The sequence below is a fragment of the Teleopsis dalmanni genome, chromosome X (assembly GCF_002237135.1).
Source record: "Teleopsis dalmanni isolate 2A chromosome X, ASM223713v2, whole genome shotgun sequence".
NCBI classification, from domain to species: Eukaryota; Metazoa; Arthropoda; class Insecta; order Diptera; family Diopsidae; genus Teleopsis; species Teleopsis dalmanni.
Genome location: NC_051848.1, coordinates 46,728,002 through 46,743,442, shown reverse-complemented (window position 1 = coordinate 46,743,442; position 15,441 = coordinate 46,728,002). Strand labels below are relative to the sequence as shown.

The following is a 15,441-nucleotide window of genomic DNA, read 5'->3' as shown; positions in this document are numbered from 1 at the left end:
TGTGAGCAGTAGACGAGCAGTTCATAATAAAAATGTTCTTTCCATCTCAGTAAACACTTAATATATCCCTATTTGCCGTCAATCCAGACATAGAAGTGGTTTGTGAAGAGTCTAGTCAATCTAGAGATTGACTATAATCGCTTGTTTTAGATACTATCATATTCAATACATTTTCTATCGCCCATAACGATTTGTTTCAAAATCATATGATTTTGTTGTTCTTGGTAGCATTTCATTGATGGTAATTCGGTAATGAAATTTCCAAATTGCAGCATTCACACATCGAGTGTCTTTGCGTAGTCTGCACTATGTTGAGTGCCCCTGTTATCTTCCGACAGCTTACATGTCGATCTTAATCCACCAACTCCAAAATTTCCTCGACATTTTTATTGACAAAAAGCGACGAATAGTTTTTACCTCACATAATATGTATGGTAAAGTATTAACTTGTAGTTATTCTATCTGTTGATTATGATAGAACAATTAGTTAAAATACGTTGCCTTGAATTACTTTTTGTTGATCCACCAAGAAACATAACATTAGTTATGACCATAAAAATATTAAATTCTAGAAATATTTATATTGCCAAGCATTTGTATTTTGTCTATTATTCATATATCGTAATATGACTTAAAAATTATGTATTATACATATTATATTAATCCCTCAACTAATTTTTGAAAAATTTATAAAGATTGACAATAAATTAAGTTTCTCATTGAATGGAGAAAGTTAATATCTATAGAGTTAATTTCCATTAAACGTGAATAAACTACATTAGTGATAAGCATTTTGATTCAATTATTATTTCAGTTATTTCTTTGGACCCAGTCATTGTTAATGAAACATAACATAATTCTTTTCGGAACATTTAAAAGTACTATATCCTTTTGGGGTACTTTTCGATGACTTATCGGTAGAAAATCGGAAATAGGTAAGTAGATAATTTGGCTAAGTGAAACCAAACATAGATCTAATAGTTTCGTAGCAGCTCCAGATTAGAGCTCTTATTCTTAGCTATCAATAGCTTGTTTATTATTCAACGGATTTAAGACAATATATTTCAAAGCATTAAGAGTTTTGGAATTGTTCACACAAATATGATATGATTTTTGCAAAATCCTACAGAAAAATTGTTTAGTGATTTCAAATTGCATGGTCTTGGTGGACCATGCATCGTCAGACCTAGACGATGGTCTTGGTGCATCGTCTAGGATAATCCTTGCGCAATTACTCGAAAACAAAGTTATACTTAGTAATATATTAAGTGAAATTGACTGAAGTTAACTCCAATTAAATACAATAAAGAAGTTAAAAAAATGGAGAGTATTTATCCAATCTCATGTCACAAATCGATACACACATAGAAATCGTTTCTCATAATATGTAGTATATATCACAATAATTTTTAGTATTAATAACTTTGATTTACTTCAATTAACAATATCAACTGCGATTATTTTTCCATACAAGTCGAAAGAAATAATAATAGTAAAAAAACTAGAGTTCTCTATATCTATGGCAAGTAAACTAAAATCAGGTTAGTCAGCCTTGGTATGATTACGTTTCAAACAAACAAATTCGAAAGTATCGTTTTTTTTATATACATTTGGAGCAATATTTTGCTTCTTATTTTTATTAGCGTATAAGATCTTAATTAATAATCTTAATGAGAAAGAAAATTTAATTCAGATTCTTCATTCCTAAAATTTTTACAGCTACTTAAATTCACTTGGCAATAATAAGTAGTGAAGTTACTTCAATGTTTGTTTTTGTAGTACAGCTTCTAGACGTCTTCTTTCTCTAAGACTTAATACTTTCTCCAGGTGCTCTAGAGTCAAATTTATTTCATGTTTTGAATGCAATGGTGGCCAGAAAGTGGTGATGGAAAAGCTCCTGAAAAATGAGAAATATAAATAAATAAAAAATTAATTCAAAGTATATAGAAGCACTAAAAACTCGTTTTTTTTTCTATATGTATATTTTTTTTTTGACGTTATTTATAACAGTAAAATATTATATTTTTAAATTTTTCTGATAGGACTTACATGAATTAATAATAGACAATACACTTATATTGAACTATGATGTTGATGAAGACATATTTTTTTTCCTACCTAGAGCATTGAGCTATAAAAGTACCTAAATATCTTTAATTAATACTCTTTGAACTGAAGGCGAAAATTTTAACAGTCACATCTCTCTCCCTCTCTCTCTACCGGTTGTGAATCCCTTTTTGGTGCTCAGCAATGTCACAGGGTTCGCTTTATCAATCATATAGTAGGACTAACAGTGCGTTTAAGCATATATTGATGTATTAAAATAATTTCAAATAATTTTAGTATTCAGAAAATGTATAATATTGTTATTGCTAACTTGACTGGATATATAAATTATTTAGGTATGAAAATGGGTCTGTTAGTTATTCTCATTGAATATCTTTAAAGCAAAAGTCAAATGGAACCCTGTGCTTGGATTATGAATTAAAAGTCATTTAAGATATCATTTTTAAGTTTAAACAAAGATAATGATAATGATAAATTAAATGATAATAAAACAGACATAGTTCAACGTCAGAAAGTTATAGTAATTTTTCAAAATTAAAATCCGTTTCAAGCCATTTAACATTTTATGCATAAAAACAGTGTTATCCTTTTTAAATAGTAAATTATCCTAAGGATCATGGCTACAATAGTCGAGGGTCAGTAGTAGATATAATCAACTTTTTTATAGATCGTAATAAACTTCAATGTAATAATTAAGATAATATCTAACAAAAGAAAAGACTTGATATTCATTCTTTACGAAATGAAAACAACAAAAGTTCTAAAGTTTTCGATTAAATGAATACGATATCAAGAGAAAGAGAGTACTATCTATGTAAGTACAAGTTTTGATATTTCTAAAATATGTTTTCAAAACAATTCTTATCTGAACAAATTCCAAATAAACTTTAATAATACATGACGCAAACAATAAGATACAAATGGATACTAATGGAAGCAAGTTCCATAAAAAGAGGCACTAAGTTAGTCCTTGACGTGAGCCCATTATGACACCACAAATTTGTAGGCCATGCTAGTTGTTCTAAAGGAACCTATTTCAGACAAGAAAACCTGAAAGCGGATGAAGGCCCTTTGGTGAGGGCTTGACGGTTATAAATAACACTTTCCTCATCGTCCTCAGACCCATAACTACGACATCAGTCATTTAATAGAGCTCCTTTAAAATTGTGTTTCTTCAGTGCAACGTGAGACTTCACTTTTCTGATTATAGACACGTTTTATCGCACATGTGTTTTGATAGTTTCAAATATTTGTATTGGCAATTAAATCAATAAAAACAGTATGAATCAGTTACAGTATAAATCAGTAATTATATGTAAGCAGTAATTTTCCCTAAAAGAAAGTGTGTTATTTCTGACCCGTTTTTTAGCCTTACAGTTGTTAGAAATCTTTTTATAACCTGGAATTTACTTCAGATCAACCGATGAATACACAAAAGTTATTATTTAAATATTCACGACCTTCTCATTTATTTTATTTTCAGATTTATAAAGATCATGATGAAATCATATTACTCTATTTCAGAATATCTTTGAAGGGATGTGGTTGAAAAATTACAATCTAATAGAGGAAGTATAACGTGTCACATGATATTGCGAGGAATGGTCGAACTATAGTTTAGTAAACATAAGTGTTTTACACTAACCATTTGGAACCAGTTGTAAGTTGGGTCTAGAATTATTTACTTTCAGAAATACCACGAGGAGCATTAAACTGTTTTTGGTAACTAGATTTACCGCGGCTTCTGTAAAGAATGTTTTCTTCTACTTGTCTTGTTCAATATTACAAGTTATATTTATAAGAAAAACAATCCACGGTAATTATATAGATCTCACTTATAAACTTCATAGCGGTCTTGGAAAAATCGTGTTTCTTAACAGGACAATTGAAAATTATAGATTTACGAACATATATAATTTCATTTAAATATTTAATTTTTTTGCAACATGAAAAGATTTAACTTCTTTTAATAACTATCTACAACTAGTGAGCAAAAAACACAGACACCCATATGTCAGATAAAAATATCTGTTTCAAAGAAATAATGGTTTAAAGTCAAGTGAATAGAAATAAAGCCGATTTTAGAATCATGGATATCTTTCTGAGTGCTTTGAAAATTAGTATTTAATTAGTACCTGTGGATTCGCATGGCATCAATTGCACTTGGTTGCATCGCTTCCAGTTGCTCGATTTCTCTAACAAATTGTTTGTTATAGCGCTGGAATGCTGTCAAATAACGTTTACGGCATATATTTTGACTGTGGAGATAGAATAAAGAATTTATATATGGATTTTTTACTTTATTAAGTCATTTTGATATTTATCAAAAAATAAAAGCATTAATTATTAAGAACACTCACAATCGCTACATACGTTAAAGGATGATTGAAACTCAAATATTTTTGATTAGGTTACATGTCTCTCGAAAGTGAGTAAGATTAGTTTTTGGAATATAGTTTCTTAATTACGGAACCAAATTAATAAATGTGCACTCATACGTTAATGTTATTTGTTTATTATTACTCACTAAGGTTTTTTATCTTCGTTCACATTTTTTGGGGGCGTTGGTTGAATGCCAACACGACGAGCAAGAAGAATGCGGTACCATTGAGTTTGTAGAGCATTCATAGGTCGTTTGAAAGGATTTATATTTTTCTCCATTACTATTTTTACTCCGTTAGCTCAATTTACTACATGAATACTGCGTGAATGAAATCAAAGATAGAACTACTTATTTTCTCGATACTATCAAATCGTTTAAAAATAAATCGATCAAACATATTGTTACACCTATAAGCAAATCTGTTACCCAGGTGATACAGTAAAAATTATTATATACAAGGTGTGTCGTTTTATTGTATGGTATGGAAATGATAAATATCAATAGGTATGGTATGGTATGGATTGAATCGAAATAATAAATAGTTGACTTGCAATATTAATCGAAATAAACATTGTCAAAAAGTAGTTTCTACGAACAAAATCTTTAGTCAGAAAGGCATATATAATATATATTTCTGCAATGATTTATTCTAATAGTGTTCATTATTATTAAAACTTTTATCGTGAAATTACCCAACAGCTGACGTTGCGGCCAGAAGAGTTCTATTGTACTAAATTCTGCTTTTAATTAGACAAAGTCCTTTAAAGCTTTGTTAACGAAGTCCAAAACTAAATCGGGAGAAGAGCTTTTGATCTATCCTGGTGTTAGAAATTTCATATGGAATAAGTTTCTTCTGAGCGTTATTAAAGTTGGACAATCACAAAGAATATGCATACTTGTTTCTTTATCTTAGAGGCATAATCTGCGTTAGCAGGTAATCGAAATTTATATAGGTGTTATTTCTAAGTACAAAGCTGATTTCGCGTACTGGCAAATACTCATGTTAAGTGGTCTTCAAAAATATCTATTGGTTTAATTGTCTGTATATAATGATCTTAATGAAAGTGTCAGTAATTGAACCCTGTTTTATTTGAACCGTTAACATAAAAAATAAGCGTACAATTAATTTGGGTTATATTAATTTCGGGTTTTGTCAATTTTTGTTTATTTCGAAAATGTGAAAGAAATTTTTAAAAATATTTGAGGAATAATTTTTTTTTATTTGTTTTTATTTTATTTTTATTTTATTTCATTATTTTTTTCCTTTTTAATTTTCCTTTTTATTAATTTTTTTTTGTTTTACTTATTTATTTTATACATGAATTTTTTTTATTCGTAAACAACAATTCCATTTGCTGTGATATTTTTAAAGTTAACGTAATAAACAGCAGCTATATAATTTTGCTTAACTATTACAAACCGCTGTTTTTTTTCCTTAATTTGAAGACTATTATTTGCAGAAAACATATAAAAATACTACAATAGCTTCAGATCGCTTTCATTCTATAAGTCTTTGCATACTGATGTACTAGGTATTATTTTTTTACCAAATATGTACAAGTTTTTTGGAGTGTCTAAGTAATAATGAATAGGTTAGGAAAATAAGATAATATTTTGTAAAATCGTAAATAGGAGTTATTTAAAATTTATTTGTATAGGATTATCAATTTCATGGTCTTGATTTAGTAGTACTGTTTCAGTGACTGTCATCCATATCATATACGAGAATTTTTCATTTTACAATATGAACCATTTAACAAGTGCTAAATGTATTAATTTCCAAAAATCTATTAGAAAAATGGCGATTTTTTCTATCTATTTTTCTTCAGTGATGAGACTCATTTTTTGCTTAGTGGATAGTTAACAAACACATGTCGTACCTGATGGCAAAATCTACAGGAGACGCAATTATAACTATAAAAAATTATTGTAGTGTATGACAGGTTTTAGATATAAAGATAAGGTACGATAGACTCGTAGTTTCTTGAAAATGTCAAAAGCATGATAGAAACCGTTAATTTTAATTGCAGAAGCCACAATTATCAATTTTATTGACGTTAAGTGAAAAATATGAACGTGGGATATACATAGTTCCAAGAGGATCGTGACACAAACAGCATATCAAGTTCAGTACGTATAATCTTACGTTATGGTGCTGTAAATTGGCCACTAAAATTAAGCAATTTGTAACTATTGACCTTTTTTTGCGGTTCTGCAAAAGAGTTCACATATGTGAACAATTATCTGAAATTCGTAACGCTTTGAGAAGAAGCATTGTCAAATTATGGCCACGTAATTCCCAGTTACGTATCGAGAACTTATCGAAAATGAGGTCAAAGAATGGAGTACTGTAACATATGAGAATATTTGAATCATTTTATGGGAGTGTTAGGTGTGTATTCTAAAGGCAAGGAAATATAAATGTGATCGAAATCTCAACGACTAATATCTTTTATGTTTTACTTTTGGATAGACTTTTCGTGAATAAATTTAACCTATGTCTACTTAGCTTAACATAACTTATTTATTTGCGTAAAATACTTTTAAGCGGAATAGGCTTTTAATTGGTGTAACTTTTTTGCTAAAGCTTTGGTATGTGCTTCAAGAACAGGAGTGAGACCGTAGTAGCCTATTTTTTTATCTCCATATATAAAAACTGATGATAAAATTCCGTAGAGTACATCATTAGTGAAATACCAGGACAAGTTGGTTATGAGTCTTAGAACTTTTGATTAGAATGATGAGTTTGTATGATTTAATAGTTAAATCCCACAGTTGAATCCTATATGTCTTTCAAATCCTTGTCGTTCATATAGATTTACGTTAATATGGGGTTTTATGTTGGTTTTATATAGTAGTTTGTTAATTTGTTTCATAACATAATCATTGTCGCAATCATATACTTAAAACCATCCATCATCCGTCGTGCATTTTTACCTGATAACTTCAGACATCCGGTCTTTGTAGTTATTTATTCTGTGCGAATATTTTCTGGGTACAAATATAACAATTTGTCTTTATTTTGTTGTTTAATTTTATTTATTTTTTAATTTCTTATGTATTTGATATTATTATAAGAATAATTAATAACTATGTTAACATATAGCTGTTATAGAACTTTACATATAATTTTGTTAATAAAAATAATAATGATAAACTTAATAGTTTTAATAAAAAAAAAAAAAACAAAACAAAAAATAGAAAACATTTTTAATATTGAAGAAATTTAAAAAATTTTATTTTATTTCTTCGTATTTACGAAACTTCCAGACTTATATGTGTACTGACCTCCCTTTCGTGAATTTATTGCCGTAATTTCAAAATTTGAATAATGAAGAAACGAGGGAAACGTATCAAGAATGCAATAAATGTGGTATAAAATAATATAAAAAGAATATTTAACGCACTTGTTGTAAAAAATGAATACTTTTAGATACATTTTGTATGAACAATCCATGTTCGTTATTTTTTAAGAGGAGTAACATCAGGAGCAACGAAAGCATACAAAGCATGCAAGTGTAATGGAGGCCCGTAGGAGTGAGTGAAATTGGGGTGCGATTTTGCACTTCTCGTTGGGCCGGTAATGTAAGGTGAATTAAGTAAAATTTGCATGATGTGGCCATAAAATAAGAATGGAGTTCAAAAACTGAAGACGAAAAAATTTTCAAAACAGATAAAAAGTAAAGAGTGTAAAGACAACTTACGAAAACATATTGTAAACAATAGATGCTAGAAATACAATGTCTGTGAAAAATGGTATCCAACATTCTTCTTCTTGTTGGGAAGGAGTTGTTATCATCTTAACGGCAGAGCTGTTGCTACTGTATATGCTTTGACTGCTGATGGTATAGATGCTTCGAATGATTTTGTTACAACCTTGCTGCTCTTCTTAAGGAAAAGCTATCCGCAAGGATATGTTAATATTGTAAAATGGTAATAATAGCAATAAGACACTTTTGAACTCAGTGCAGGATGGTAAGATGTTTGCTCCTTTTATTTATGCTATACAAAGTGCTCTATCACTGCTCGTTACGCTTTCATAATTCCTTATTTCAGTTAAAATTTTTGCGCTTTTTAAATTCTGTAAATTGATAGCATTGTTAACTATTAATTTTTTCTTATACGGACTGGGTGCTTATGTTGCACGTGAAGTAGAAGGAGATTGGTAGCTACTAAGATAGAGATATAGTGATTTAAGTAGAATTTGAATGCAAATTTGAGTATCAACAAGTCATAAGTAAAACTATTAGGAAGCACTTGTGCCCCTTTTAGTGTAGCATTTAAAAAACCATAGTCTCCGTCAAGTTTGATTTCGATAATGCAAGTCCAATTAACCTCATTTCTACAGCATTTTAATCCACTAAATCTGAAAGCAATGTTAAGAAATGGGCGAATAATGAAATTTGCACTTTCGGTTAAAGGAAGTTGGAAGCTTAAAAATAATCGTACAATTATTTTTATTAAACCTATTATAATGCTCAGCTATGGAATCAAAATTAAACACTTACTGTAAAGGGTTATTCATATCGTGGCATTGATATGGCAATGCATATAGACATATATGAAGCTGATATGTCATATATATTTTTTTAGAATATTTAGTAATTCCAATAGTATGGAAAAATTATACTATTTGATATCACGGCAAAACCTACACTTCAATATTCGGCGTAAGTTTATGGTTCAAGATACATACAAGCCCTAGAAAGAGTTCAATCAAACTACATACAGGTATATCTGTCAAACTGATATTGTCAACTAAGTGAGCATTTGCGTCTAAGTTTTATAGAAGAAAATTTATTCGAAATGGAATTCAAACGTAATAGTGTGATTATGTTATATTTGGTTGGAAAGTCAGAACCCCAAACGTTATGGTGGTGGACGAAAAAAAACAGCAACATCACCTGAAATGGTACGAAAAGGGAAGGTTCAACTTGAAGAAATCTATGTCGTAGTCGTAATCAAATGGCCAAAGAATTGAATGGCCGCACGTTCTTAAATGAGCTCAAAGTAACAAGCTTGTACCTTAGCAGTTCCAAAATGCACAAGATCTTACACCAAAGCAACAAATAGTTAGACTCGAATTAACAAAGGAGTTGTTACGCTTGCATGAACAAGGCGAATTGTTCTCTGATGAGAACACATTGAGCATTTAATAAACTTTTAAAATGATCATGTTTATTTAACTGATCGCACTGCCGAAAATTTGAGACTATGAATGACCACTCGAAATAATTTGCCGTCTCAAGTAATGGTTTGGGCAGCTGTGACAGCCGATTGACGGTCTCCAATCGTTTTCATCAAGCCTGGTGTTAAAATCAATGTTATTATCGGGAAATTATTTTGGAAGTTTCTTTAGAGACTAGGTCGCAAAAATTTCGGTCGTTGACAATTACATGGTTTCCAATTAGTATCTAGAGAGGGAACAACGATAGCGGCGCCACATCTATCGGTTGTTATGACGTGATTGTTGTCAATAGATTTAGCTATCTTCTGTGATTCTATTGAATGATATGAGGTAAATTGTTGAACTGTGGAATGCTCAAAAGTACTGGGAAGGATCTGACTGTCTTGACAATCTTGATTTGCATAACTTTATTGATGTCTAAATGTAATCCCTGGGGTATCCAAGGTACCAAAATATGCATTCTTTCGGACAGCCATGCAGCTCTAAAATCTTTAGCAAACCCCTCATTCCAATTATAGTTGGTCTGGGAATGTTTTTAAATTCTCAATACACTAGCATCGAGGAACTATGTTACTCCTATGTGAGTACCGGGACATGAAGGGTATGAGGGCAATGAAATAGCAAACTCCCTAACAAAGAAGGGTGCATGTACTCCTTTCATTGATCCACAGCCATTCTGCAGGGTAACAAATAACTTTACAAATAACTTATTATGAGAACGGGAGAAACAAAATCTACTTGAATACTGGAGAGCCCAAACAAGCATGTGGCAATCAAAAAGATTCATTAATCCTGAACACATCCTAGTTGACGCTATCTTCAACCTTAGCAGAAACGATATCATACTCTGCACTGAACTACTTACACGACACTGTAGACTCAATAACCACATGAAGTATTTAGGTGCGGTAGAAAGTGATTCTTGTTGACTCTGTCATGGGGAGTAGGAAACATCAGACCATATTCTATGCAACTGCCCAACGGGGACAAAATGTAGACTTGATTATCTTGGAAGCGGGATCTTAGTTTCAAATCAAATAGATAAAATTAAGCCCACAGCAATTACTAGATTTTTAAATATTCTAGAACTGTTTTAGTTGGGACTTTAGGCGCACAATAGATCTTTTAGGTCGTGATGTATTCGTAGCCTATTATTTAATAATAATAATTTTTTATTTTTATTCATTACTTTTATTATTATTTTTGTTTTTAAGTGTGCTTGCCTGGACTGATTGGCCTATCAAGTTCGCATTGAACTTGATGTTTGTTTGTGCGTTTATGGAAGTAAACATATCACTTTCGGTTATATTGACATCAATGTTTTCTACTTTCGTCTATTTTAACGCATGGGCGTAACTAATGGAGGGCTTATAGGATGATGGGCTCTTCATAATATTTCATAATATAAAAACGTTCATAAGGTGTTGCTCTATCACCTTTTTAAATGCCCTATAGTAAACGTATTTTTGGTATTTCTGGTTGTGTAGTAAAGACATTATATTGAAAAAATATGCCGTTTGAAGAGTTTCTATCGTTAAATAAAAGCTACATGATAAATCGTATTCCGTAAAGCGTAATGATGACAGTATAAGTATATACAAAACTTTGTTATACTGAAATTTTAACGCATGTATATATAGTGAAATGTACTATACTTAACAGTAAATATTAAGAAAAGATATAGTCTTTCGTTATATTATTTCTTTTTACCTTTATTTAATTCAGTAATATTTTGTTATACATAAGTTCTACATGTAAATAAATTAAATGATCTGAAGGCTTAATAGTTTCGCATTGTTTTTTTCCTCTTTTAGTCCAAATTTTTTAACATTTTTTTAATTTTTAAATATATTTGAAATGAAGTATTTCTTCAAAACACAAAGGTTAGTTTTTGAATTAAACAAACCTCTTTAGTGAGGATATTTTTGATATGGATAAATGGTTTTATTAAGATCAATTTCCTTTGCTCTGTAGAACTTTCCTTCGTTAAGGGCACATTTGATTGTATAAGATGCGACATCATTTGCAGCTCCAACATGTTGGTGCATTTCATGATCTGGATAACGAACCATAAAAAAAGCCAATGCACCAACAAACCCATCAAATGCACCGTAAGATGTTCTACACATAACTCCTCTGCGTATAGGCACCTCAACATACTCCAGCGGAGTTTCATTTTTGGCATATACGGAACCAAGTACACCCATTGTTATTATAGCGATTTTGGCGCCCATTTCAAAAAGTTTACTAATGGCTACCTTGCAATCGCTAAAGAATCAATAGTTAATAATTATATGAAAATCATGGATTAATTTACAAACATACTTCAATGTAAAAATATCAAATTTTGCAATTAGACGACCAGCTTGGTCTGCATTGCAAATAAATATTGACGCTAATTTAATAATATCTGAAGATTCGGTATGTAATCCGGAAGCTGAACTCACTATGGATATTGCTTTGAATGAGGTTAAGGTGTCTAGCATCATTTTTTTTGGCATGTCAAGTGGACAAAGCAGGATCTGTATATGTAAAATAAATATTTAAAAGTGCTAAAATGAGTATATGAAAAATACTTTGGCATCATTAAATTTTGCAAAGGCGTCTTCAATGGTATTTATATGAAGCAAATCATTAGCACCATTCACATGTAAAGCTACACGGTCCTCATCGTCAGAGATAAGGGTCTGCGTCATTCCAGTGGGCTATAATTAAGAATATACGTAATATTTTTAATTTAAAATAAATATTTGAAACATACCCGTTTGTTGTTTATTCTCAAAAATGTTGCATCAACATTTAAAGCTTCCAGGGACTTAAAATACTTGTCTCCCCAAATGCCAGTACCTAACTGTAAGAGATGTTATTATGTATGTATGGTAAGTACTCACATATAACTCCTTGTAAATATCTTTAATATAATATACAACATACAAAGGTTAAAAATAGTCATGATACAAATAAATACATTTATGTGGCTTAACATATAGTGATTGAATAGAGAAAAGGTACAGTAACTCTTGTCACACGTAACACTCCTAGATCATATAATAACTGTTCGATTTTATGGTAATGTACCACATATATATAAAACGCATAAACCACGAATTAAATTTATTTAATAATATAACATTAAAAAAATAAAAGATAAATCTAGAAGTAGCAAATGTCGTGTTAATTGTATTTCTGTGTACGTCTTCAGAAAAGCTAAGGAAATTCAAAGTGGTTCTAAAAATAATAATATAACTTCACTTATTATTTAGGACAGATTGCTAGTTAATTAGTTGTAATGCAGGGAGGAATGAGTTTTCCTCATTTAGCTAAAAAAAGCCGTTTTGAATCCACAAAACTTCGTAATTATGGGTAATAGAGAGAAGGTCAAGCTAGAACCAGCCAGACGCATTTATAAAGGCAAGAATCTGGCCAATGCTAATGCTAGAGATATCGCTGATTGTGTTGAAAAAGGGAGCCGCCAGAAACTTAAACCTAGTTCTGGTCAAACCTGGATATAGACACATCAGATGTTCTGGTGTCCTTTCTTCGAGAGCTGGTACACACGCATTACAGGAGATATTACAGGGTACGCCAAGTTTAGCTCCATGCCGTCCTATGGTCCAGTGCGCTGTAAAGACAGATATTTAACTAGATACCTCTGATTATACATTTGCTTGTATGTATTAAGTTAGAGGTTCTACATTTGGAATAGTTTGGCCATGTAGCTGTTGAGGCGGCAAGGGTCCATTCACTATTTGTTTGTCGCAAAGTTTAAGTTTAAAGTTTAAATCGAAAATGTGTTAGAATTTAACTATTAAAATGATTCAATTTTATAATTATAAATAACTCATTCATATTACAATTATGCAGAGTATTTTCTATATACCTCCTAAACTTAAGAACTTCTGAACTCAATTAGTTATACACAATACGTTCTTGCCTTAAATTAAAATACATTTAAGGAACTAAAAACTGATATAAGATCATTTCGATATAATAAACTTATTGTGACACGCATGTTTTTTCCGGATAGACTTTTCTGTGACGATCTATAAATTGATTGATTTTGAAAATGAAATCCAACTTCTTCTCATACGTTCACTTTGTTTGTTAGATCTAATAATTAGATCGCAAATTCACGTTAGGTATGTAGTAAACACTCTGCATATCATTTGCGCATGACATAATATACATAATATAATATACAGTAATGAATCTTAGAAAAAACTGAACATAAACATTATAAATGCAAATGTTCATACATTCCCAACAAAACCACAACAGCCGCCGAGTTTAGCTGCAACAATGCACTGACTCCCTGCCTTTCCACCAAAATCAGCTCGGAACTTATAGCTTCGTACTGACTCTCCCAGTTTGGGTAGCCCTGGCACAAAACTTTGAGAAAACATCTTTTATTTCCGAAAGTTTATCAGCTATAAATTTGTTCTTACCTAATGCAATCAATAGAGAGATTACCAATAATAATGATTTCAACATTGTTTTCCACTCCATCATTGGCCATTACTTCCCATACATTAAGATATAATTATTTTACATAACAATTATGTTGCAAGTTATTGCAACAACCTTGTAAAAACAGATTTAAATACTCAATTACTAATAAGTCACTTTTAGTTTTACTTCAAGCACAAATAAACAAATTTTGAAATGACACAATCAGAATGAAAAAAAAATTTTAAAAAAAATATTTAAAGTTGAAACGTATCTTAAATATTGCTGAGTTCATTTTAATTTACTATAATTTTAAACATGTCAATATATTATAAAATATATAATATAATGCATATATATTAATATATAAAATATACTATTTATATATGTTATGCAGATAGTCATGGTCACATCAAGTGTAAAATTGTTTTCATGATTCACATCTTTGTGTGAATCAGAGAACTGCAATGAGTATACAACACTCGAATCATACTTGAATCATTGACTGTGTTTCTTATTCTCACTCTCTTTTTCGTATATTCGACTCCAACCGATTCATACATACACCTGACAGCACTTATAATGATTTGTAATCTCCTCTTATGACACTCATAAACACCGTTGCTGGACACAAAAATGATGCAAATGATTTATGAATCAATCATGAGCATTATGTTACAGTCAGCAAAAATTTACTTGTTGTTGTTTACTGTGCATATAATTTCCTACTAAAACAATCCCTAATTTAATGCACGCATGATATTTAAGAACACAAATAAAATAAATGCATCACAAATGCTAACAACAACACACACAACAAAAGAATAAAAGTAAATACGCAAATTTTTTGCTTAGCAAACAACAGCACTCACAAAATTTTTACGAATGCTACAAGTCATTCGAGTCATTCATTTTCGATGAGTACACTTGTATTCATACTCACCTGAGTGTATGTTATGATTCATGAATCATTTGCAATTTATGTATGTTACTCTACTTAGAAATGTTTACGCATTCTTGCGAAGGTGATTCATTAACTCAAGGCATTGGCTAATGAATATACTTATGAATCACTTCTGTGGCGAATATAGATGAATATAAGAAGTGTGTGAGAAAAACATGTGTGATGAGGATATACTTACATATCCATACAAAAATAATTAATAATCAAATTAAGATACAACCAGAATATATCAAAACAGTACAAAATCGAAGATTTTGATTTGACTCTTTGCGTACCATGCCTTCATGGTTATTATCAAAAAGTGTTTAAAACGGCAATAACTTTACAAAACTTTTTACAATACATAACCTCAGAAGTCAAAATTGTATTTAGCATTGAATAGAGATACGGAGT

General features: G+C 30.5%; 2 protein-coding genes across 2 annotated transcripts; both read right to left on the bottom strand.

Moving 5' to 3' along the window:
- Positions 1-1,699: 1,699 nt before the first annotated feature.
- LOC119687319 lies at positions 1,700-4,760 on the bottom strand. Its single transcript, XM_038101597.1, has 3 exons — positions 4,595-4,760; positions 4,203-4,325; positions 1,700-1,897 (listed from the first exon to the last, which is right to left on the bottom strand). The coding sequence occupies exons 1-3, from the start codon at positions 4,726-4,728 to the stop codon at positions 1,756-1,758; spliced, it is 399 nt and encodes a 132-aa protein (XP_037957525.1). The 5' UTR covers positions 4,729-4,760; the 3' UTR covers positions 1,700-1,755.
- A 6,638-nt stretch (positions 4,761-11,398) lies between these two features.
- LOC119689262 (ribokinase-like) lies at positions 11,399-14,306 on the bottom strand. The gene is made up of 6 exons (XM_038104055.1): positions 14,084-14,306; positions 13,895-14,027; positions 12,400-12,489; positions 12,215-12,343; positions 11,964-12,160; positions 11,399-11,906 (listed from the first exon to the last, which is right to left on the bottom strand). The coding sequence occupies exons 1-6, from the start codon at positions 14,152-14,154 to the stop codon at positions 11,549-11,551; spliced, it is 978 nt and encodes a 325-aa protein (XP_037959983.1). The 5' UTR covers positions 14,155-14,306; the 3' UTR covers positions 11,399-11,548.
- Positions 14,307-15,441: the final 1,135 nt, after the last annotated feature.

Excerpts from the sequence above, each read along its gene's own strand:
- LOC119687319 (XM_038101597.1), bottom strand. The coding sequence starts at position 4,728 with ATGGAGAAAAATATAAATCCTTTCAAACGACCTATGAATGCTCTACAA. Across the intron at positions 4,326-4,594 it reads AACGAAGATAAAAAACCTTA|TCAAAATATATGCCGTAAAC; the intron begins GTGAGTAATAAT and ends CTATCTCCACAG. Across the intron at positions 1,898-4,202 it reads GATGCCATGCGAATCCACAG|GAGCTTTTCCATCACCACTT; the intron begins GTACTAATTAAA and ends CTCATTTTTCAG.
- LOC119689262 (XM_038104055.1), bottom strand. The coding sequence starts at position 14,154 with ATGGCCAATGATGGAGTGGAAAACAATGTTGAAATCATTATTATTGGT. Across the intron at positions 12,161-12,214 it reads CAAAATTTAATGATGCCAAA|ATCCTGCTTTGTCCACTTGA; the intron begins GTATTTTTCATA and ends TTACATATACAG. Across the intron at positions 11,907-11,963 it reads TTTGATATTTTTACATTGAA|CGATTGCAAGGTAGCCATTA; the intron begins GTATGTTTGTAA and ends TTGATTCTTTAG.